This window comes from Corapipo altera, unplaced genomic scaffold, assembly GCF_003945725.1.
Source record: "Corapipo altera isolate COAL_440 unplaced genomic scaffold, ASM394572v1 60, whole genome shotgun sequence".
Taxonomy (NCBI): Eukaryota; Metazoa; Chordata; class Aves; order Passeriformes; family Pipridae; genus Corapipo; species Corapipo altera.
The window spans coordinates 3,301,230-3,327,847 of record NW_020884912.1 but is presented as its reverse complement, the minus strand read 5'-3'; the positions used below and the strand labels follow the sequence as shown (position 1 = coordinate 3,327,847).

The 26,618-nt window shown below is 38.2% G+C and overlaps 1 protein-coding gene across 3 annotated transcripts in view; it reads left to right on the top strand.

The window, feature by feature from the left end:
- The window catches only part of CAP2 (cyclase associated actin cytoskeleton regulatory protein 2), a 68,603-nt gene that overhangs the window by 15,748 nt on the left and 26,237 nt on the right, over positions 1-26,618 (top strand). For all 3 annotated transcript variants that reach the window (XM_027654030.1, XM_027654031.1, XM_027654032.1), the window contains one exon: positions 16,632-16,709. In XM_027654030.1, coding sequence (XP_027509831.1) covers positions 16,632-16,709 — 78 coding nt within the window. The remainder of the gene's footprint in view (positions 1-16,631; positions 16,710-26,618) is intronic.

The following is a 26,618-nucleotide window of genomic DNA, read 5'->3' as shown; positions in this document are numbered from 1 at the left end:
TCTTTGCATGACAGGGACACAATTGAGAACATATGTCAGCAAATGAGTAGCAAACACTAGGTGAGCCCAAGCAATGGTAGCTTCCTGTGGTTGTTTTCTAGTAATGTGTATCATCATTACAGTTAAAATAGAGATTTTGTTCTTTTGACTGTTTGTTTTTAATACTTACATCTCTTTCATTTGGAACCATATAGCAAACTAAAAAATTAGTATGTCATCCATTTAAATGACCCATTTTTTTCTACTTATGTTACAATAAGGAAGTACTATGCTGTCATTTTCATGATGAAAATACTTCCTAACTTCATGTGATCAGAACTTGTGTTTTTCATTTTATTTTTTAAGTTAGTCTTCTCTAAAACTGGTGGTGATAGAATGACAAGGAATGGACTCATCTTACAAGCAGCTTGCCGATAGAGATTTTGGAAAAAAAACCCACCCCACACACAAAAGAGCCAGCATCAGTTTGAGCTGAATCTGAAGGAGTGTGAAACTTTTGACTCCTAGTAGGTCCATGCCACCCGGCCTTTCTCTGTACAATTCTCAGTGGATTGCAGCTGCTGCTCCACGTAACAAACACTGTAGCAAGAAAAACATGCAGTCCTACAGCCTACTGGGATTCATGTTGCAAGGCCAACATAAATATTCTTCAAGGCAGCCAAAGCAACCAGCCTACTCACAGAGCAGGATGACTGAATTATTCTTTGAACTGTGTTTTTTTCTATGGTGTTATATGTTCTTGTTTGTAGGGCAGAGTTGCTGACCTAGTTAGGCCTAGGAAACAGGAGGAAGTAAGGAGATCAGGGCATTCTAGAGGATCTTTGTGTTTCTAAGGAAATGCTGCACTTCCTTTTTATTTGAAAAAGCCTGAACAATTATACTATAAGCTACAATGTATGTACTTTGTTCTTCAGAGAAATTAGGGAAAATTAATAAATGAGGGTGGGAGGGGAAGAGGAGGAATTATCAACCTGACTAAGCAGAGGATTGCTCCCTGGAAAGGATCAGTTCTAACTTGGTTATTGCATTCATTAGACATCATTATTTTGAAGTTGATTTTTCAACAGTTTAGATCTGAGTGATCCAGAAATAGCCTTAGTACCAACACTAAGCAGGGAAAAGTACTGCATTTAACATTCTAAATGACTAAAACCTTTTTAATATACGTTATCTGTAAATGTTTAAATCAGTAAATGTATTAATTTATGCATTTGTCACTATTTGATACTCATAATTGAGTCCACGTAAAAGATTATTAATAATTTATCTACCAGGTCTGTGAATAGTCCCTAGCATATTGTTGATGATAGTGTAATGCAAGCTGTGATAAAGGAGTATTTGTTAGGACTATGAGCTTAGACATTGCGCTAGCTTTCCTTACATAAAGAAACCGGTGATTCTGATTGCAGCCTACTAAATATTCTGAAATCTTAGATTCTGAATTTACAACATGGAGCAGACTGTGGTTGCCTTATGCTCATGCTTATCACTGAAGCAACATCTGTGCTTTACCTTAACAAGTGGAACAAGGAGTATTTTTCTTCTGGGTGTCTTATAGACCATGTGTCCCTCAGCATTATACTTGCAGCTGCTGTCTCTTTCACATAATGAGCTGAAGGGAAGGTTGTATTTTATTTCAAAAAACACCTGTTGCCTTGAAAAACCTCACATACCTGACAGACCAAAATGGTAATATGAGAGAAAGAGAGACTTCATATTATGCTAAAGAAATGAGGGATTTAACATGATGTGTTTTGTGCTGATTGCCTTAATGACTGTGTGGTTTCTGTTCCTGGTAAAAGGAAGAATACAGACGCAACTAATATCTGTTGGGGAACCTGATTCCAATTTTTTCAGCATGCTGTACTCTAAATAGTCTATTGAAAGAGAACAAAATAAAATAATAAAAAAAGAACTAATAGCTAGCTCCTGGCTTTGTTAAACACAGCAGCATAGTGAATTTTACGAAGATCAGTTTATCAGAGTTCTGCTTAGACTCAATCTTGAGAGCAGTATATTTCTCATTCAAATTACAGTACCTGCAGTGGTGAATCTCTGAGGTCAACTGCATTGAAGAAATGAACCACTTTTTAAAAGACAGAGAGAATGGCTAGGGTTTTTACATAGTCTATTTAAAACAAATTACCCTAAACAGCTGAGATGCTTTCCCTGTCCTGTCACTGGGGAATAAAGATCCAGTGATTATATGGATATTTCTATGAAATACAAACTCCCCTACAGGCACAAATTTTATGAAGCCACTTTCTGCTGTCCATGTCGTAACTCACAGAGCATGTGAAGTCAGTGACTAACAGTTAGTGTGGCAGGACTGCTACCAAGCAGGTGTCTTTGGCCTGACATACCAGTGAGAGGAAGCTGTCACCAACTATTAAGGTTATAACAGCCCTGAATCTGACTCACCGTATGTGCCAACACCAAACCGTTCTTCTGTCAGAATGAGGGAAATTCAAAATCAGTATAAAACAGTTCTCTTCTGCCCAGCTGAGAGTACAGCCCCGTCGCTTTGCCCACCTGCATCCAGCACTGCAGAAAATGTGCCAAGGATGACAAAGAGCTGCTTGTGGAAGACACGGTCTACCTTCAGATTGTGTCCCAATGAGGAAGCTGGTCAAGCAGGTTTGATGGGCTCTTCTCCTTGTCAAAGCAAAATTTTAGAAGGCCAAGGAGCAGGTTTTTGTGATGTGTTTATTATGAGCTTCTTCATGTTGTTTTTGTGTGATAACTCAAGTGGTGGAATACTTTGGCTTGAGTTTGAATAATGTACCAGATCAGACATCACGATAAGAAGAGAATGTACTAGTTCTATAAAAGAAAGATAGATAATGTAACATTTCCATATTTTAGCATTTTATGTGGGACAGAGCAGAGCATAATTACAGCCTTCTGTCAAAAACATAAGCTAATACTTGCCTTTCTTTTACTTGTTTATTTGTAAAAACCTTTTAACCTACCAACCCCACCAGTTGAAAGAACAGATTGTCTGTGTGATTCAGTTATGTTCTCTCTTCTCTCATCCAAGCTATTTAGCTTGGAATGGAAAACTTTAAAAAATATGGATGCCTTTTCCCTCCTCTCTTCCATCAGCTTGCAGCTGCTGAAATGCAGAGCTCAGGGAAGCAACCACCTTGGAACATTCAGAAGTGAAATGGCTGTTGGTTCGCTTGCTCACTTATTGGGAGAGAGCTGAGATGCAATTCATTACATGTATGACTACACGAACAAGGTAGCACAGAGAAGCAATTCATAGCACATTATCCAATCTACAGGGGTTCTTTCTGTGCATGCACTGATTTCTTTTCTTGATGAGCAGAGAAAGTAATATTCACCTAACAAACGTTGGTCTTATGCACATACCCACAGAATTTCTTTTCCTTATCTATTATGTGAAAGCAATGACATTTTTCTCTTCTTCTTCCGGGTGTAATCCATGTAAATATAAACAGACAGCTGAAATGAGGAGATGTCTTTTATGAGGTATATATACACTTTGCAAAGCGCTGCTCCAGTTCGGCCTATCAGTGAAGTTAAAAAATCCTAGCTGCCTCTTTTTTTCCAAAGAGTATTTATGACACATGAAATAGCTGCACGGTGCCTTTTCATATGACAGATGTCAAAGAATTAGTCAATGACATTCATAGCCCCAAACTTTGAACAGGATGTGCTGCTGTCTGTGCTACACCAAAAAAACCCACTTTTGCACTTTATCTTAGCTAATCTAAATGCAGACTATCAAAGCCATTATTTGACTGATTCCTCATTAACAAGGCAATTTGCTTACAGGGCAACAGAATGCACAAGTGTACTCTCGTGTTCATCCTTTGTGCTCAGAGGCTGTGTGGTTTTAGGCATTGTGTTGAAAGTTGAATTAGAGCTCAGAGAGGAGGATGATGTCAACATGCCCAGAGAGAAGCTTGTTGTCAGGCTGCCTTTGCATTTCTGTGATAGATATTTTCTACTACATGAAATAAACGCCAAACCAAGTAGCTGCTGCAGGACTGGGAAAAACATATGACAATACATAAAAAAAGAATAAGAAGACAAACATTTTTTACAGCATATAAAGTGCAGTCAGCTGAAAGAAAGAGACTAAGCGTAGAAAACAGTAGTTCTGTCCAATAAAAGTGAAAATAAAATGACATCATCGACCAAAAAAAGCAACTTTGGAAATCTATCAGTGTTAAAGTTGATTTTGTAATGCTAATTCAGCTGTATTTCTCACTACTAGATCCTTCATAACCTAAGCAATAAAGAATGTTCACTTGAAGAGGATAAGAAAGGTGGAAATGCATTATACACAATGCAGCCAGGTGCCTAACCCAGAAAAAAGTAACATTTTCAGGAGTTTTACAACCTTTGATTGCTCTGTTCCAAAGGACTACTACTGGTGTGGTCTAGGGATTGAATCTGGCTTTCAAAACAGGCAGGATTTATTGGGTCAGGTGTAATGGCTGTGCAGACATGGTTGCATCTGTCTGACTGTAAGACACCTGGTTGGGAATAAAGATGGCTCCTTATCATGAGGAACCTGTCCATTGTGAGCCTAGAACAACACCCCCTGAAAGAGTGGGAGCTTTTCCATTCATTTTGATGGGAGCTGGATCAGTTTCTTGACAATGACATTGCAGTAAGTACCACTTGCTTTTCCTATTATTTAAAAAGGCAAGGAGGAGACAAAATACAACACCGTGGTGGCCAGTATTGGGCATTTAGTTGTGTATTGCTGGCATGAAAAACATACACCTATGAATTTAGGGAGGTGGTGGTGGGAATATATAATGAGAACATTCCATATGGTATTTTCTCAGTCAGAAACATAAGAAATCAGAAACACAAACACTCAATGCTGTCGAGAGTTCTTCATAACCTCTTTTCATGGGGCTTCTTTGCATATGGAGTAGTTCCTGACTAAACTCATGAGTAGCTGATTTCAAAGTAGTGCAGTTGATCAGGGACCATTTTAGACCAAGGTATAAAATGGTTGCCCCCTAAAAGCAGGAATTATATCTGTGTGTGTTTACCCAGTACAATGGCGTTTTCTGATCTCCCAAGGATGTGAGAAAAGGTATCCGAATGATTTGTATGGGAAACCTTATATGCAGTGAGAAACCAAAGAAAAATCCATCATATTTGTCCAAGAAAATGTTAGATAACTTCCTCATATGGAAAAAAATTCTGATTGTGAAGGGCTCTTTAATTGACCAGATGAATTCAGCATAATAGATTTAAGGTCCATGTTTTACCAATTAATTTAACTAATGAGTGCAGCAATTAATCAAGGTATACATTATATTTTCAGCCATTTGAAGTCAAAATCAGAACTGATCGTATGCTTAACTCATGCTAGTTTTGCTGTCCTCTAAAATTTTTTCCTTGAAGACCTTTAAGAGCAAATGCAAGTCAACTGGCAGGAAACCACTTTTTCTTGGTGGTTTTCCAGGAGAATTAGGTGTAGACTAGAGGCAGTTGAAAGCCACTGCATCAGCTTAACCAAAAATCATAAAGTGATAAAATTACATGGCTAAATAAGCTAGCTAAATGACAGATAGCTTTAATATGTGGACCAGCTGCACTCACAGCCTCAAGTACAGTGTGAGAGGGTCTCCATGAGCCTGTTGCAAAGCCATTGTGTAGGACACTTGCTAGCATAAAGTCAGGAGAAACTTGGTAGGGGGGATTGGAGACGTGGGGTTGGCAAAGTCCACGAGGAAGCCTTGATAAGGTAAAGGGACCTTTACTTTTCCCTCTGATTCAAAACAGCTAGGATTTAGAGGGCATAGGTCCAGTCATCTCAGGCACTTGGCCTCAGAACAGTGAGGTGGTTCTCACAACAGTAATTTTCAGTGAACCACTGGCAAATTACACTATCTCCATCCACCAGAAAAAACAAGACAGAGGATTTATAAAACCAAGAAAAGATCCATTAGAAAAATCAAGACAGTATCCTTACAATTGTCGTCAGCATGAATGTCTTGTGACTGAAAATTCTTTTTACTGGTGCTCATGGTTCTTATTTTTCTTGTGAAGAATTATGATTTTTCAAGTTGGAGTAGTAAAATTGTATAAATCCATTTGTTTCAAACTGAGAAATATACACCCATAAATGCCCCCCCCCCCGCCCCCCATTTTTTTTCTGTTTTGGGACACACATCTCACATGCTTGATTGATGTCATTTGTTGCTACAGGCTCTGAGCAAGTCTTTTATTAATTTTCAGTCTCATTCTTTCTGAAGAGCACGTGCACACTCTTTTCACTCATCTGCCTCCCCATCCCTGACCTGGTTTTATTTTGCTAGTTGGGGTTTGCAACAGTTTTGAGTGTATAGAAATGCTGGGCTTGGAAACTGAGAAGGCTGTTCATTGTAGTCAGCAAAAAACCAAACAATGAGCTCAGAATCTGGCTCTTCAATCAGTTTCTAGTAAAAAGGAGTTCAGTGAATAATGAGAATTAAGCCACAAGGGAAACCAATGTGCGGTTTGAATGTTGTTTTAAATAAGCTGGGGGTGCTGTCAGGAGTGATGAGGGTATAATGTGGCCACAAATGTGCATTGCCTCTTTTTATTCCATATGAATTGCATGATCAATATATTCACATTTGTGAATATTGAAGAGTCCATTAGAATAGATTAAACCATGTCACTGTCACTGCTAACTTCTTTCAGTCTATTGGCATCCATAAATTGAACTATATATTTCCACAATTAATCTGAACTACAAAGCAGTTTAAGTATTGCTACATAGTTTCATAAGTTTAATTGTATGTTTTATTCTAAACCCCAGAGATATAATGAAAAGATTCATTAAGGATTTTTAGATAGATCTTTGAGGCTGACATATTTCTTCCTTGTTGCTTTAATATATGTTCTGTTTAAAAAACTACCTTAGTTCAGATCTGATTTTCAATCATATCACTGTGTACCATAGGTAAGCACCTTGCCTTTCAGAGGGGCTGAGTGTCCCTCTACAAGTACACACAGGCTTTTGATATTTAACACCTCTGAAAAGAGAAACATAGTTCAGGTGGGAAGAAATATTAAATATTATTATAGATGTCTGAGGTTTAAGTTTTGAACTTATTTCCGTGTTAGCAAATTTTGATTGGGGCCTGGGATTCTTCTAAGGTGATAAAAGTGGAAGTGAATTTACAAGGAGACAGGTTTGGCACTGTGAGCCTTTGAGTTACTTCTGGGGAGCTCAGTGGGACTACATGAAGAATGAGGTGCGTGGACAATGTCACCAGTTGTCTTGAAGTGCATGAGAGGCAGAACAGTCTTTTCAATATAAGAATCTGTTTGTCCAAACTTTGTCTCCAAAGTTAGTACAATTTCTTAGAAATGAATGGGTCTCCAGTCTTTTTTTCAGGCAATTTGGTATTTGTCACACAGAGAAAGTCAAGAAATCTGTTCCTCAGTCGAGTGCTCAGTGAACAGTGCCAGAAGAATATTTAGGACAAGTGCTGTAATCTTTTTAATTTACAGAGATACGCATCTGAACTGCTTAGAACTTGTATGTATTAAACTGGGGACACATGAATGACATCCTAAAGCCTGTGAAATCATAAGGTCTTTTCTGAAATTTCCTCAGCATGGATTTGGGTCTTCACTGAGAAGAGCTTCTGACAGAATAGATGGGGATAGGGAGTGGGGCTGCTCAACAACAGGCCTCAGGGGCAAGGCAGCCCATCAGAGAAATAACCAGAGTGCCTGCAGCCAGTGCAGCAAAAGGTTGTTTGTACAGATCACAGTGAGACCTGTGGGTCCCCAAGATCTCTGTGGTTGTCCAGTGTGCTGGTTTACAGAATATGTTCCATGGAGGAAATGTAGGTTTGCTTTTCCTCAGGGAAATGCGGTCTTTCCACAAATAGTTCCTTAACACAGGCAACCAGGTCCTCCAAAGGATTCTGAGCTCAGATGTCCATGAGGAAAAAAAAAGGAACCTGAATTTTAAAACTGTTGATCTTAATAATAACCAAAGCTTGGACTTCATTCTTCAGTACATGGTATGTGGCTCCTGTTTATTTAAAGAAGTAATGCACACTTTCAGAGATACAGACTGTAGCTCCAAGTAATAGTAGAAACTAGAAAATTTGAAAGTGTGTGAAACTTTAATGTACTGCACTTTCTGTTCTTCAGTGAAATCCTGAACTGGAATGGATTTCCTTTCTCACCTCTCTTTGAGGAACCTGTTTGCTTTTGTAGGCTAGTCAGCATAAAGAGCTAGAAGAGCTCTCTCAGGAAGACTGTGGTAAGCTTCCACAAATGCCTGTGCAGGTTGGGGTGCTGCTACTCTCCCTAATACTGATTACAAAAAAAGTTACATTTTGTTATTGCATAATCTTTGACATGTGATACAAAGAATATTCACTTGGCAATAATGATGTTAGTTACATTTATTTCCACTGGAAAAGCCAACAATAGTGGCCTAATATAGATTTTAGTGATGCTTCCTCTGCACTGTGTAAAAGCAGTTCTTTCTTATGATGTTTTTATGTTTGTTTTTAAAATGTTTGGCTTTTTTCATCAGTCATTTGTTTCTATGATTATCACTAATTACACATTATAAGGCAGAAAATGTTATCATAGATCCCCGCACAGCTGACAAAGCATTTTGGGCATGTCCAGTCTATAGATAAGCACCAGGGACTAGGTGCTTAGACCTAGAGCAGATGTTGCAATGTGCCAATAGCATCTTTTACTTCTACTGATGTTGAGGCTTTTAAATGTGTGCTGTGCAGTGAGACAGCTTTGAAATCTCTTAGCAGGCTACTGACTCTTTGCAGAAGACAGCAGTCTGCAATGTAAATGGCAAACTTGAATTCTTGAACATTTTCAAAACTGTTCAGAAAGGTATTGAAAAAAAGCCTCACTACTTTAGTCTGTAAATAGGCATCTTCATTAATGTGTGGACTATTTATTTTTACATAGAGTTCTCAGTATTTTTTCTGTGCTGAATTTTCTGGAATCCCTAACTATCAGTACATTACATCTTGTTTTGGAACTTCCATGTAAAAGTTGAAATGAACAGATGTCAAGAGAGTTGCAGATTTTTGGCTGTTGAAAAACATATTCATGAAGAGTTTGTGAATCTGGAAGACAAAAAAGCAGCCTGAGCTTTAGGAGAACATCTGCTGGTCAACAGCTTTGGTCTGGACTTGTTCTTCCTCTCTAATGGATGGCAAAGGTTATTTGAGACATTTTTGGTGAATACGATCTCCTATTGCTTCACTTGGCAATAATAAGTAGCCACAATGGCCCTAAAGCCAAATATTTATATGTGTTTGAAACAGTGACAGATGAATCGACTGCTTCTGCTACCAATATTAATAATTAATTATTTAACAAAGCTGACATTTTTAACAGTATTCATTAGGTTTTAAAGTTAACAGTCCCTCGAGATCAATCAGAAAAATTCATGTCATTTAAAACTGAAAGAGTCTAGAGGCAATTCTGGAACACTGGCAAATTTTATTGGTGCAAAAGATGCAGAACCCGTTTACCCAAGGCAATAATATTGTAATTAATGTAAAACCAACTGTTGTGGCTTTAAATATCCCTTTACTCCAGTACATCTGTCCAGTTCATGTTTCATGTGGAGAAGTAAAATGGCAGTAACAATTTACCCCAAATAATTCTATCCACCTGTCTTACTTCATTAGCACCGAAAGATCTTTATGACCAGTATGGTTTGAGCTCCACCAGATAAGAACTCTGAGTGGTTTAAGTCAAAGTCAAACTTACTAAAAGGTAAAGTTAATGAACCTAGATACAGATGCTACTCTTAAATAACAAATAAGTAATATTTACTAGCACTGTGCACAGTTACATGACACAGTGTTTAATACACTGGCAGATATAAACATCTAGAGAGACCAACACTGATACAATTGATAGCACTGACTGGTACTGTAAAGGCAGTAGCAATGCTGAGAAATTTTAACAAAAATTCCCCAATATAGACATAGCCATGAAGGCTAAAAAACGCTAAAAAAACCCCAGTAACAGAGGACACCTGATTGGCAGTAGTCAAATGTATCTGTCTGAAAATAGAAAATATCTGGGGTGGCTTCTGGCTCTATCAAAATCAGTGGCAAATCTCCCTCTGACTTCAATTTTAACTTGAATTTCAACCCTGTTTTCTGCATGGACTGTTAAGAGAAAGGTGACAGGTTTTTTTCTTTCTTTCCTTTTCCAGTATAAAAAGTTCCCTGTTTGGAGAACTGCCACTAACTCTTCAGCTCTTGGTCCAGTTTTTAAAAAAACTGTATCAGCCAATTAGCTGTACAAAATAAATACTGTCTCTTTAGCAGACCTGGATAGTTCCTATGGCAGCCCCATATTTAATCTAAACTCCATTCTATTTCCATTTCTTTCCTCTCCCTTCAAGCCACCAGCCACTTTACCACTTTGCTTTGAAGAGGCTTTTGAAAGCAGAATGTAAAAGATAAACTGTTTCTCTTCCTCTGGCAGTGCTGTCCCTTTTAGAGAAATGCTGGGGTCTTTGCTCAAAACAGGGAAGCTCGATCTGTAGTTGTCATTTGCTGTCAGTCATTGTGTCCTTTGCTAGACACAAGGGACCCAGAATTATTTATGCGGAAACTACATTTAGAACTCTGGATCACTAAATCCCAGATCTATTCCCTCATATCCTCTTTACTATTTTGTTTCAGAATAAAGACATTAAGTATATTTTGGAAATCAAAAATATATAGAACTGTATTTTGATTTGCAAATTATCACTGTTAAAGTTAGCATGTATATATATATACAGATGTGTAGTATTCTCCAACAGCAGAAGTCCAGGGGATTCTGATATTTACATTGTGCTTTTCAGTGCTATGACTCTGAGGAAATACGGTATTAAATACAATAGCATTTGACAAATTTAATATTATGAGGTCAATAGGGTAATTTTCACGACTGAATGTCATTAGGAAATCCTATGTTTGTTTCTCTTACTTCTATTTAGTTTTATTATTTTTTCAAATACTGAATTTACATGTAACTTGAGATCTGAATGCATGTGCCTGTTTGTTCTTGTAGTTTGCCAAGCTGTTGTCACATAAATAATATTTATATTTTCTGTTGCTTGGATACCATAGTGATGGTCAACTTAGATTGAATAGAACATAGAAAATGAGAGACAGATCCTAAAATCACATCTGCTCCGGAGAACTGCAGTTTTCCAAAACAAACTGGTAGTTTAAGCTTCAAGTTCAGTGCGTCTACATCTACTCAATCTGAAAGTGCAAGTCTGGATGAAATCTGTACTCATGCTCCTTCAAACAGGTCAGAAGCATTGTCTTCATTAAACATCTCTCACAGAGCCTCTGGCAATTTTTCAAGCAGTGGCTTCTGGGAAATATCAGAAGTTGGCATTATATTGTGGCAGAGAATGTTAAACTAGTTCCTATTAAAAAGGTGATTTGTAAGTAAGTATGATTCCTCCATTAACTTCTGGAGGCTTAACTGGGAAGAGGCCTGTCTGTGCTGCTACTGCAATGGTGACAGAGGGGTCACTGCCACAGGTTTCCACAGGCGTGGAATTGGGCTCTCATGGCATACGTGTCAGACTTCAGCTCTCCCAGTCGTATCAGTCACCTAAGTCAGCTGTCAAACACACGTGAAGTAAAGGATTAAGATGCCTTATTCCACAATTTACTGGTGGGGAAATTGAGGTGGTGTATGGAACGCCACATGGTCCTGGCATTCAGGTCGCAGCGATCTCCTCCAGCCCCTGGTACAAACTGCTAAAAGCAGAGCAGGAAATGCTTTAATGAACTTGCTTCCTTCCTCATCTGAGGGATCTGTTTGATGATTGATGTGTCCATGCATAATACCAAGAATGCCAAAAGGATTACCCAGAGTTTTCAGATGTTAGTTATCTGTTCCTCCAAAATATGCACATTTTTGTCTGCAGACAGATGTGTGCGAGTTTGTGGTCTACTCTACTGTGATAAACTTGTTCATGATTCCTATGCATTTTTGACACTCAGGCTTCATTACTGTAAATCAGTATAACTGAATGAGTTTCAGCTGATTTGTTCTGTGGCAGTCTTTTGCCTGAGCTGCACAAGTTGTTGAGAAAAATCCTCCCTGCTCCATTTTCACTCATTAGTGTGTATGGGTATGGGGGTCTAATGAAAGTGTCATCTCCCTCTAAAAGTGTAGTGCTCTCTGCTTAGTTACACAGCTTGCCTACTAAGCAGAAGGAGGTAGCAATGAAGTGTGATGTTTCAAAGACTATAAGAAAGAACTGGAATGGTGATGGACTGAACTAATGCATTCTTAATTAGAAGAAGCTCTTCTAGTACTTTGATGGGATGCATGGAAAGAAGTACTTCATGCTCAGAAACAGTGAAACTCTGAAAGCTATTTTTAAAGCTGTTGCAGAAAGAAGGAAGTAACTGTGGCAGAAGTCTCATAAAATTCTTCTTGTAAAATGCAAATACTGTGTTAGCATGATCCTTTGATTAAGATTTAAATTCAGAGGTGAGAGATGTGACCCCTGTGATCCCTACACACTTATAAGCTTTTAGGACTGTATAAATTTTGGGCATACAGCACAAGCCTTGCAATCATTATCTAGTCCACTGACCACTGAATGCTTCCAACATCTTATAATAAATTTTGGATAATAAAAAAAATGCAAAAAGCCACCCTTTAAATGTACCACATGTAACTCAAAGGAATGTTACCATTGGCTTGGGTGTCTTCAATAGCAGAATATTTCTTAAAGACAGCTCCTAGACATTTCGAGAAAGTGGCCTTGGTCACACTTTGCAGTAGTGGAGGAGTAATACAAGTCTGGAGGAAAAGTGCATCCTGATTCCACATCCAACCATAGTTTTCACATCTGTCAGACAAGCAAGAAACATGTATAAGGCATACTCAAGGAATGCCAGTCTTTTAAGAACATCAGTGTATGTCATCCAACAGTCTTGTCTCCAGCTCTGACCAAATTCCAGTACTTCAGAAAGAGATGAACAATCAGACAAGAAACCAATTGTTACTGTATGCTCTGAGTGGAGAAAAAAATTCCTGCTTGGCCTCCTTGAGCGACCACTGAGATACCAAATGCATGTGTTTAATGCAGTGCAAACAAAGTGCCAGGCACATTTTTCAAACCTCATTGATGTTACAGCTCAGTATATGTTCAAGAACTTAATAAACAATCTTAACTTTTGATATCTAAGGACTCTTTACTCATGTTTATTATCTGTTTGATCAACATCTAAAGCTCTCTCTTAAAATAATTCTACCTCTTTATAGGAATTTGAAAGGTCTCTTCTGAACTTCATTTTTTGGATTGTTGGAAAGCTTCTAAATTTGAGACTGTTTACTTATGACCCAGTTTTCAGACCTTTTCTTCATTCTCTATTATTTACATTGTCTATGAGAAAGAATCCTCATATTCCTCAGCCACTCTGTTGCTAAGCAAAACAAGTGAAACTGAAAATTTATCTTTGTACGACAGATACTTACTGCTCTAAACAAGTAGGTTGTCTCTGTGTAAATTCTGATTTAAACTCATCATTTTTAACACAGGTGAATAATGCTTTGCACAGAATTCCAGAGGAGGTTCTCTCCAATAGTACTAACACTTCTGTAGCTTTACTGAAAATACTTTGCTACATCCACTGTAGAACTGCATAAGCTCTTTTCACAAAGCCACCCTCCTGGCTTTTACACTTGTGTTTTCCAGTCTTCAGTATTTCCAATTAATCAGTTCCATGTTTACACCTAGAAGGGGCAGCAAGGGGGGACTACTAAATTTTATCCAATTCATATTACCTGTGCCAACAAAATCATCTTACCCTTCTCAAGTGATGAGTTAGTCCTTCTTGACCATGTTAAAACCTCCTAACTTTGTGTTTCCTGTGAATTTTATGAGTACACACCTAATACTTCCTGTTAGGACACTAATAACCATATTGATTGCTCCTAAAGCTAATCTCTGAGAAACACAACTAGCAACTTTCCTCCTCTCAAATAACACCACCTCTAATATACACTATTATTGCCTCTGTTTATCCAGCTTCTTATCCAACTGAATAATTTTAATACTAGTTTGTATCATTGCCACTCAAAGTATGAGTTTCCTATGAGTACAATAAGCATTTTGCATGATATCTAAATATACAAGACCTGATACATTATCCTTTTCTAAGAAACAAAGTAATGATTTTAAACACAGATGATGTCATTGTAAATTCTCCCATTTTTTAATGTGTTTTTAATGACTTGTTTCAAATTTGGTTTAAATGTTCATGGTGCTGAGGTCAAACTAACAGTAATGATATCACTTGACATACTTTTCCCCCCTTCTTCTTGGGCATATTTGCCCAATTCATCATTGCATACTTCTGTCATCTAGTACCATTTCCAAATGATATATATTTAAAACCTTTTTTACTTGTTCTTCCATCTGTCAGTGTCTTCAGTACTCTAGAAAAAAAATAATACGGACCCAATGATTTTGTCACACTAAGCTACATATATTTGACTTCTCTTTCAAGTAATCTAATTTCCATTGATTTATCACCATTCTCCTTGGCTATCCTTTCAATATCTTTGTGTACATCAGTTTCTTGAAATTAGAGAAAAGCATTTATTCAACAACAGGTAAGCTGTACCTTAAAAATGATGTAGACATGCCCAGCTTACCCTTCAGGTCAGTGTCACGGCCCTACTTCATTGCTTTATTTCTTTATTGTTCCAGTAGTTAAAAATAATATGGCTTTGTTTTGCTTTTCTGTGCAAGGTACAGTTCAATAAGACCTTTATCCATCATTCCTTTGCTTGTACATATTATAATGCATGCAGAAGAATTCTCATTTATAATCAAGGCTTCTTCTCACTCTTTGGAGGTCTTGTATCTATTCTTAGTATGTTGCTTTAGTTATTTATTCATTCAGAGACTCTAGCTCTTTCCTGCAATTTCTCCCTCCTGCCTAGCACACATAGATTATTTCCATTCTTAATGTAAATCCATCCTTTCCTGCATTCAAATCATTAAGGTCCTCAGACCAATCATGTTCTTTCACTGATTTTTCTATTTTCTAAAATTTTGCCTTGTACCAGGCCTTAGGTATAGGTCTATTTTTGTCCATCTTGCAAATTAAGAAGCTCTGAATTCATTCATAATCACTTCCTCCCCAGGAGCATCAGTTTTTGCTCAGCTGTTCTACAAGGTTCTCCTCACACACTCACAACCCCCCCCCCCAAACTTAAAATAACCCACACTTGTTGTTTTATGAATTTCTGTACCAAAAAGTCAGTCATCTGAAATGTCTAAGAATATCTAAACCTTGCTATTATTGATGGTATTTATGTCTCTCACTGGAAAATTTAAGTCTCCTATGCTCATACAAGTTCCCTTATTATTTATTTCTCTATCTATTTATAGAGATGATTAGACCCTTCCAAATCTCAGCCTGTCAGACCATATTATCCCCTTCTCTCAAATACTGTCCAAGTTGGGTCTCTTTTACCATCTTCCATGTACTGATTTTCATCCTAACAGATCATGTTTTATTCATGCCATCACATTTTAAGATGAATAAACACAATTTGGCTGTTTTACTTTTCTACAACTTCAAATCTCCTGACTTTTATGTATTTTAAGTTGCATCCATATAGGCCTGTATATAAAATTTCCTTGTTTTCTTTTAAGATTGAAAAAACCCCAAGGAAAACCAGCATGAGCTTCCCCACCCTTTCACAAAGTGATTATAAATGTACCTATTCATATTAGATTAACTTAACAGCATTTGGTTTGGTTTGATCTTTATTTAGCAATATACACTAGCTATGAATCGTTCTTTTCTATACCAGTAATGCTTTCTCGTAGTCACTGCTCATCTACCTGGATGAGGTATAGGGATACTGAAATTCTGATTCTAATCAGAATGTACATCATTCAGAATGTACAGAAAATGCATAGGGTTCAAATGAACAAAAAGGACCAGAAATTTGATGAGTAGGGAACACCCGGGAGTATAGAGATTTACCTCCTCTCCCCACTGGTAGCACGTAAACATGCTGTACCCAAGTTCTAGAGTTCTGTGAGGGAAAATTGTCCAAAAGCCCTCAGCCACAATCTCTTGTAGCCATCAATCTTAGAGTCTGCCTACAGATGACAGGCAAGGAATTTATTAGAGTATAGTCCCTCAGCAAATGTGCCAAGCTCAACTCTTCTTAAACAGCACTACAGCTTAAGTTCCGGTTCAACAGGAAGTTTGCAGGTTGCTGTTTACAGTGGTAATAAGTTCTTACCCTGCACTTGGGTATAAGCATCACCATTAAAATGCCTAGACATCCTCTGAAGTGTTAAAATTAAGTCCTCCTGTGACTAATCTTAGAAATTATAACCAAAAGCCTGCATATCAACTCATTGTATTTCCTATCTGAGAAATATAGGGAACTTAATCTTAGACGTAAAAAAATTTATAGCTAAGTCAGTACTGTAATACATTACTCCAGTCAACTCTGCTGTGATTTAGATGAGAAGCAGCAAGAAAGATTTGAGCTGTCTCGCTTGACTCTGAGCTGCCAAGAAGAAGCATTGGAGGTTACAGGCTAAGGTTTAATTTGTCTTCCTCCTTTTGTTACAGGCAGAGATGGTACGTGCTGCTTTCCAAGCGCAGAGATCTTTCCTGGTGTTGGCATCTCAGTGTCAAGAGCCTCAAGAGGTAAGGAAAGTGACCTAGAGTTTCAAGAGGCAGCATATTTAAAAGCCTGTATTCCTATATGTCATCGAGTTCTGCATTTGCTTTTATTTGTTATGTTATTTATACAGCGCACTTAGAGGCTTGCTTTCACTTTTATAAGCATGGTAATAATCAGAAAGCCATGGTTCAGGGTTAAGAACCTTTTCTGTACTAATACATATAAGATCGTTAAAGAAAGCAAAAGAGGTTTCCACTTTGTGGCTGTAAGTGGGATCAGTGTTTCTCTGGAAACTGGAAATGCCGTGGAATAGAATGGCTTTTTGCTAGCCCCCCAGGGATGCTCTATGACAGACATTAAAGTCAGGGTATAAACTAGTGAGAGAAAAATCAATACTGGCCTGTAGACTCAGTATTCTCCAAGCTGAGGTTCAGGTTAGCCCAATTCTGGAAGGAAGGCAAAACGTTTTGTCAAGAAAATGAAAAAAAGCACTTTTATCAAGTTGATTTATATACTTGTTTTAGTGGCAACTATTTAAATCCTCCCCGCACAACTAGAAAGCTCAGGGAAGCTGTGGAATTGTTATGAAATCTCATTTGTAGTTTCTAGAGGGCACAGGGACAATAGCACTGCATCATTCCTGGGAATAGCAATCATGTAGCCCTTCTGTGGGACCACCCTGGAGCCTTCCTTCTTGGAGTATGCAGAGAATGAAGTCTTCACTTGCAGTCTCTCCATGGCCTTCAGTTCAGCCTTTTTGCGTTAGCTCCCCAGTACAAAATGCATTAAACTCCCTATTTTCAAATCAGGACTCTCTGCACATGATATAAATTATTGATTTTTTGATGTCACTATTGTTCTTAGAGGCACAAATTAAAAGTGTTTCTAATCAGTGTGTCTCAATGGCAAGGGTACTCAAGGAAAAGAAAAAAAGCACAGATATTTCAGGCAAGACCGTAGATTTAGAGTTCCAAGCAAGAAGGGATCAGTTGTTTTTCCAGCTGTCCCTGATCTGAGAGAGTAAAAGTGGGTCATGACTCACAGAGAACAGGCAAAATTCCCATTGGTACAGGCCTCAAGCAGTCATTTATATTGGCTGTGAATACAACTGGAGCCAGTGGCCCACAAAACTCTCCATGCTCATAGGTAAAATATTCCCCAGTGAACAGTTTCCAATGGCCCATAATGTAAGGCAATGTTCTGAAGGGTTGGGATTGTCCCAGCTCTGGTTCGAGTAAAGGCTGTAGGTCATGGTTTGGCCTACTGAGCTGATGTGCTATCAGTGTGATTTTCTCAGCTTTTCCAGTAAGAATGGCAATGGATTCTCTCTTACCTTTACAACTTTCTGACCTCAAGTCAAGGCTTTGAGATTTTTTTCAGCTGTAAAGTTTAGAAATTTCATTTAAAAATGGCAACAAAACAAGCTAAAAAAAAAAAAAAGGAATAGATGTAAAAGAGATTCTGCAGCAATCCAGAATGACAGTTACAGAAACATTAAGAAAAGCACCAAATAATAAAAACCTTGTCATAAACATCACCAGAGCTTGCCATGTGTATCCATAAGTCTTAGTTGCACATTATCAGTCTTGCATAGGTTTCTGCAACTTATTGAAGTCAAGAAAGTACATTTCTATCATTTAACTATCTTTTAGCATTGAGGAAATGCCACATGATACGTGTGTACACATCATTCCAATGTTAAAATACCAGGAATAGTACAGACTAAAGTTTCTTTCTCAGTGAGAACAAACCCTAAGTTTGTTACCTAAGTTACAAAGCAGTACAAAACAGTCCAGTTACCTAAGTTTTTTCTTTAAAAACTATTAGGTACATGTCTTTTATAGGCATTCGAACACATATTGCTGTTCATTCTTTTTCTCTTTTTTGCATATATTTCTTGCACAGATACATTCAATTACACTGTGGACAGACCTGAAAATAATTGAAGGCTGCCTATTCTACACGAATTGAACATTTTTTTCCCACTGTAGAGAGTGATGGTTCCTGGCATTAGGCTTTTTATATGCCCATGTCAATGAGGAAAAATATCCCATTGTAAAGCCAGATTGGTTAACCATTTTGAAAAAGCTGGTTACCACCAGCTAACCAGGAGGAGGAAAGAAGTAGGGGTCCTCCCCCCTGCTCCCTAGGACCTTTATTGACATGATGTCATCTGGGCTCCGGTTGTATTTATAGCCTAGAGCCACGGAGTCAGTGTGGAATCCAAACAGGAAAGCTAATCATTAGTGTATCAGAATGCACAGAGTAGAGAAAAGCAAATGAAGATGACAGCATATCTATAAATGCAAGAGAAAAGAGAGTAATTCTGTCATTCAGCTGTCTAGACTGTTTGCTTTATAATGTAAAGCTGTGAATGAGCCAGCGAGTTGCGATTATGGCATAGTAGCTTTGTAGACATTCAGAGACAGCGGTGTGGAGACTGAGGGGATTTACTGAGTTCCTGTCATGTTGGGCTATCATACATGGTGCCTTTAAAAAAAAAAAAGAGGGAGGGGAGAATGCACTGGAAAAATAAATTAGCTCAGCTCTTGCAGCTTACAAACTAATGAATAAGGAATTCAAACAAAAAGAAAGCTCCTATATGTATAATAATCCTTGATTTTTTTTTTGTGCTCAGCAAAGAGAGAAATGTATATCACACAAAAAGCAGTATTTTTTCCTATGAAGCCCTAGAATTCATTTAGCTCTCTGACTCCTGCTATGAGTCTCTAGCAAGCATTTTCAAACAGTTAAGCTTGTTAAAAGTTGCTTTTGCAGACTTTTGCATCTTATTAACAATGTTGATATTTTTTCATTTGGAATCTGTTGCAGTGCACAGCCTTTATTATCTGTATATGTGAAAATAGTAGGAGCTGGGAAGGTAATTCCAGCTGGCATACCAATCTAGCATCAACTGCAATAAATTACTTCGTAGAGAGCATGTTCTGTTACTTTTTATGGTCATGTTCTATATTTGTATGTGCAGTGGGAGAGATCACATGACAAAATCACCAGTTGATATTCCTGTTTGTGTATGTCCCAGCTAATGGCTGCTGGATACAAGCTCATTCAGCAAGATGGGTTTTTTCAGTTCATCCACTTATTAGAAATTATTATCTGGTGCCAAACTTCAAACATTAAAACAAAAACATGTCTATTATAAATAGTAAAAGAGAGTATAGAGAGTACAAAGAAGATGGAGAAGGAAAAATAAATTAGAATATTGGTATAATCTGTGAGAAGCTGTTTAAAAAGCTATTTTGAGACTATATGCTTACATGTTCCTTGGGCAATTCAGAAGACAGGTTTTAACATAAACCTTCACAAAAGTTCTGAAATAGTTTGGATCTGAATTTTGAATCTGAATTTTCTATTCCCCATAGTCTAAGCAAAACACAGTTCTAATGAAAACATTTTTTTATTTCATTGTATAATAATTTTAAGAATTTTTAGTGCTCTTGAGCAGGTTTATCTGTTTAACAATGTTTTTTAATTCACGAATACTAATGTATGAGATTGCTGCTTAAAGTCACTGCACTGAATTCTTTGTGAATGGTGACTCAAATACTGTCTTCTCTTCAAGAGTTGTTTCATTCCACTTCAAAAGTTCAAACAATTTTAAGAGTTGCTTTGAGGGAATGAGGGATCCATTGTTCCTATGCTGGGAACAAGTTAATGAGGTAAATATTTTTGTGATTCAATATAAATATATGCAGGATGAACATACCCATGGTAAGAAGTACTACAAACAGATTTAAATGGCAGATGCAGTTAGGACTATAAATGATTACGTAATTTCTCATTAAAAAAAATGCTGAGTTCATATGACTGCCAAAGCTCATGGATTTAATTACTAACATTGTGCAGACAAACATTCCAATTAAATACCTAGCTTAAATAGCCAGATTCTGAACACAGGTGGGAGCAGAGGGGTGGAAAAAAGTAAGAGATAAAGGACAGTTTTCCCTTTTTTTTCCTAGAAAAGAGACACTCCACCCCACAGAAACCCAAGAAACTGTATTTGAAGTTAAACTTAGACCCATCAGAACAAATCCTTCAGCTTTTACTTTTTATAGCCAACCAAAAAAAACCCATATTGTAGCATTAGAATAGTTGTGGCAAAAATCCTTGAATAAAGGACTCAGTTTCAGAATTTTTATATAGAAATCAAAGATGAAGATTTACAGTTCCCTACTCTGTCAGTGTAGGATTGCTCATTTTCTTCTCTCTTCTATTTTAAAGTACTTCAATAACAGGACTCCTGGGACTTCTTATGCTGCATCCTAGCAGGATTTATTTTCTAATTACCTTGTCTGTCTCATGTTATTCCATTTCCCTCTACTTTTTATCATACTTATGGGGATGACTCTTACTGTTTTCCAAAAGTGTGAACAGCAGGGTACTTCTCACCTGTTAATTTATTACTTTCTTACGCAAAAGAGCTTGAGCTGAGTTTTGCTGCCTTTCTGTCAGCTGGTTGACTGCTGCAAACCTGCTCCTCTGTATCTAGAAATAGCCTAAGGAAGAATTTGCTTCAGTCCTTTTAAGGTCCTCAGGTCCCAAACTCACAGAAAGTGCCAAGAGTGACATGGACAGAGCCCGAGAGTCCAGAGCTTGCAAGGGAACCCCTCACCCTGCTCCTGTTCTCTGAAATCTTGCCAAACCGTTGACATATTTCTGTTATCAGCAAGCCTACAACTGCATGTGGTCACAGCCCCAGTGGTGGACCAACAGTTTCCAGTCACCTTACAGCGTTCACAGGCTCATTTTTGGATATTGTTGCAAACTCTTACTCAGTGTCAGGTCCAGATAGCCTCTGGCACCTGTTATCTCATAATTTTGTCTCAAAATCACTCATCTGTGTTTAATCAGCCTCAAGCTCATTGTATATTCAGATCACAGAATCTAAATATAGGTTGGAAAAGATCTGTAAGATCATCAAGTCCACTCATAAACTTAACACTGCCAACTCCACCCCTAAGCTATACCCCTTAGCACCACATCTACCTGTCTTTTAATCGAGGGATGGTGACTCAACCACTTCCCTGGGCAGTGTGTTCCAGTGCTTGACAACCCTTTCAGTGAAGAAATCTTTGCCAGGATCCAATCTAAACCTCCCCTGGTGCGACTTGAGGCCGTTTTCTCTTCTCCTGTCACTTGCTACCTGGGAGTAGAAACCGACCTCCACTTCACCACAGCCTCCTTTCAGGAGAGCAATAAGGTACAACCTCAAGTCTCCTTCTCTCCAAGCTGAACAACCCCATCTCCCTCAGCCAGTCCTCCTAGGACTTACTCTCTAGACCCTTCACCAGCTTCACTGCCCTTCTCTGGACCTGCTCCAGAACCTCAGTGCCTTTTTTGTAGTTAACTTCTGTAAGTATCCTTTTAGCATTTCTCTTTCTTCATTCTTGTTTGCCAAAACTCCCAGGTCAATAAAAGGTGAATGCATTTGAAATTCAGTTCTATCCTGGGACAGTATACTCAGCCATAAAAAGGCCAGAGATGCCTAGGGATCCAGGGAATACAGAAAGGCTCAGTGCAACATCTCCCAGCCTTGCACAGAATAGAAACAGAAGCAGAGATTCACACCAGTGCACACCTCTAGACTGGCTCGTGCCAACACCCTCAGGCACAGACTCGCCAGCAGTTCACATTTTGTGCAAGAGTCAGGCTCCAGTAACTAAAGGCCCCTTGCACTTGTGTACTTCAGTGTACCTGTGTACTCCAGCTCCTCGTTCGACATACCTGCTAAGCAGTTCTGGGGATCTTACAGGCCTCTGTTGGAATTCTGCTGTTCCTAAAATAATGTCCTAAATCACCAGGCTAGTTTTCAGTCCCTGTAGCAATGTTCATTTTCAAACTGTGCCATATGAGATCCTACTGAGCTAAGCTGATAGCACACTTCCTTTCTCATTAAGTATCATATTCTTTATTCCATATTCTTTATTTCTGCTACACACAAATCCAAACTAGTACTCTCCTTTCTCTCTGCTACACAGTTGTTTCCGCAGATTTATGGATTGCACATAGCCTTCTAAAAGGGAAAGCACTGAGGGTACAGGTGACTGAACAGCAGGGCTTTTCAGTTCACAGGTTTGTTTTGGGTTTTTTTTTCTAATTTTACTTTGGTCTAAATCAGACCACAACCAATGATTTCTGAATTCTGAAAGCTATGCAGTTTCCAGGACTGCTTAATGAACCTGGCAGTCTTACTGTTTTCCCTAGGGAAATCTCAAGTGAACCCTATGCATGTCCAAGGATGGAAACCTGCATCATCTAACATCCCTGTCTCGAGATGTGCCCTACGTGAAAGGCAAATCTCAGATGCTGCAAACAAAGCAACTGTGGCTGAACAGAAACCTTGCTACCTGGAATGCCTTGGGCCCCACTGACATGGGCTATGGTCACAGCAGCAGGATTGAGGAGCAGTCAATCAAAAAGTTGAAAGCAGTTCATTGCTGTAATTGTTCTTGTTCATTAGTTGTGGGATGTTGCCTGTGTGCCTGAAGCAGGAGGACCTTTCCTTGTTGAAAATACTGCCCACAGAGAGCTGTAGTGGACAAGAAAACAGTATAGAGAGTGCTCAAGTCCATTTAAAAACCAGACAAAGTCCTGCCTAAAAGCATTGGATGTGGTTCCACACTGCTGTAAACTGATGCATGCAGTTTGTATGAAGCCCTGGATATCTCCATTGGTTAGAAGCTATTTGTCTTTCACATTCCTCTCCATTTGCCCTGCCTCAGAGTTTACATTTCAAAATAAACCCACAAATGACTAAAGTAGTAATTTGTCATGTGGGGTTATGGTTTGGTCTTCCCTGTTTTTTTCCCATAAAGGACAAAATTGCTACAGCTGATATTGGCTGTTAGATTGAGAATTTTTGTGCTATCTAAGAGGAATAAATGCCAAATACCAATTATGTCACTTTGGAAGCACACAAATGTGTCTAAGCTTCTGTGCTGATGAAGCTGACCAGACAGTTCTGCAGATTTGTCTTTCTGTGTCATAGTCCTGCTGTTGCACAGCAGTGAGTTGAAGTGGCAAAACTTGTACTGTTGACCAACAAATCACACACTTGTTATATCTCTATGTTGAAGATTTACAGTGAGAGAAAACTAGGCCGTAATAAATTAAAGTCTCTCTGTAGTTAGGTAGGAGGAGAGCTTTGAACCTTGAAATACTAGAGGGACATAAATGTAGTGTTCTCAGAGAAAAATCTCACTGATGGTCTCTACTGTCAATCAGAAGATGCTTGCAGAGGAAACACTGGATTAAGGTGTAGTAGGTTATACTGCAATTTGAAGAGCAGAACTGTGGTATCAAATGTGAAACACTGTAAAGAGAGATGAAGATAGGCAGTGCTAAAAGAACAGTTTGACTGCTCCCAAGAAAAGCTGATGGTATTTTTCCGTGGAAATAATAATTACCAAAAAAAAGTAATAATTTGAGGAATCCAGATGCAGTGTTGAGACATTCAAAGTTACCAACTAGCTTGGATTCACCTCTGAAAAAAAAATACATTTTCTATATACTCTAATAAAGAGGCTGTTCCTCAGCCCAACCTGAACACTGATTCCATCCAGACTCTGAATACTCAACTACAAGAAAAAAGACTTTCTTAAACCATATATATGCAAAAAAAGGACTGACTTAAATTTTAAAGTCTTCTTTACAGATTTAAAAAATACAAAATATGGGAAATTACAGTTAATCAAAAACTGTTTCGGTTCTAGAATCTTAGCCACTCATAGCAGAAATGTGATCACTGTGATCACTGAAGCTACCGGTATATTATTCCTATAGACACAGGATGGAATTCTGCTCATGAGCTTTAACTGTCAAGGTAGGAATGTTGTCTCAGGTCTCTTTCTATGCTCTCTTTACAGTAATGGGCAGCACCTCTAGAGTCCATTTCTTCACATCTCTTAATGTCTTCTAACATACAGTCTTCTAATATCTATTAATATGTGGAAGGAATTCCTCAGGGAAATCTCTTTCTTCATTTACAGTAGAGGGAATGAAGTCTCAGCTGCGAGCAGATGCTCACCTTTTAAATTGTTAGATCCTATTGCGGCAGAGTCTGTCCATGATATCTTTCATCCCTGAAAAGGATGAAATGTGGGATGGGACTGTATGAGGTTGTTTGCAGAGATAATGGCTGTGTCAACGTTAGTGTTTCAGCTCACAGTGGGACTATATTTCTCCTTTAAATCAACCCCATTTACTATGTCATGATTCACATTATAGAGCAGTTCTAGGGTATACAAAGTGGGTTTATTTCTGATGAAGTTAAATGGAAGATAGGCTCCCAGACAGCATCTAAACCACAATTTACAACTAGTCCAAAATAGCCCCCCCAAACATGTATAGTGTGAATGTCAAGGCCTCAGCACCAACTGTTTTGCAGAATCATTCTATTAGGCTGCGCTATCTGCCAACACATACAGAGACGCTTGATTCAAATCAACTCCATGTTTCAAACAAGCCCCTGAAAAATACAATGTAAGTATGATGGAGATTTTGAACTGACAGGAGAAGGTAACAGAACTGTACACCATGGAATAAAGGTTGTAGTCGTGCTGTTCAGGTTGCAGCTGAGTAAAATAAAGGGGCTGCTTATCCCAAATGCTCTCAGCTTTCTTTTACTGCTTCTATGCCAAAGGCTGCCAACCCCTCTGTTAGCATAACTTAAAAGGGTATTTGTTCTTTCACCATGTTTTTTTCATAATAAGGTTGATTTAAACACTATTATAGTGAGGTCTGAACTGTGTTGCCACCCCTCAACATAAAAATTCTTCAGTAAACAATCTCATCCCTCAAAACCATTAGCTTAAAAATACATAAGATCTTTAAAAACTGTATTTTTGCTTACCTGCAGGTTTTCATGCCTTTGTGATTCATGCTGGTAGGTTTCTGGACAATAATGGTCCTGAGAAAATACCCATTTTCTCAAATTAAAGCTGAAATTTTCAAGTAATCACTGGCTCAAGCAGTCAAAGTTTAATCATGATACTGAGTTTAGTGTGACTTCACAGGCAGATCTCAAAAATCACAAAACCTGAAAGTTTAGTCATTCTCTTGAAGAAGAAGGAGAATGACTTCCAGTCCATGTGCCCCAGTCCTGTTAAACGTCGGGACTTCTCATGTGGTTATTGCAGAAATATGGAGGAGAAAAAAGTCTGTTGGAATACTGGTATTCCAGGCCATTTTATGAGACTGGGCTGCGAGTGTTAAGTCTTGTTGCATGCTGTATGTTTTTTAGAGTGTTTTGGCTAATCATACCAGTAGTCTCACTGCTCTTGAATTGCTAATAAGAATTATAAGACATGGAACAAAGCTGGCTGGTTGTTTAGGTATTCATATTTAAAAAGACGATCTGGTTTTAATCATTATTGAAAAAAGGAAAAAAGCATACTGGGAATTACTTCTGATGGTTCTAAGTTGTGCCCATGTTGCATTTTTAAACATTTCAGCAAAATGGATATTATAATAGGAATGATGTTTATACAGAGACTCTTAAATTTCTGCTAAACAACTGTGCTGCGTCTTAAATGACAAGAAATTTTATCTAGCACATGCCAAAGGCATGCTGGAGATTTTTCCAACAGCTCCGATCCACCTCCTTGAATTCATTTTTTCTTAGACATACAGTATAGACAAACATTTTATTAACAGTCAGCTGTTTTAATATTCATTGCAATAAAGAGATTATTCTTCTAGAACCCTCAACACAACTGTTTCTGCGTTGTGAAGCCAAACAATACTGATTACTGCCAGAATTAATGAGCCTTTCTATACCCATATGCCATATACACTGTAATTCATCTGCAGTTTAATCACTAACTAAAAATTTAGAACTGAGACAGAACTCAATTAAGCGATTCCTCGCAGGCCTGTCTGTGTTCCTGTGTCCAACCCTTACACAGAAACTT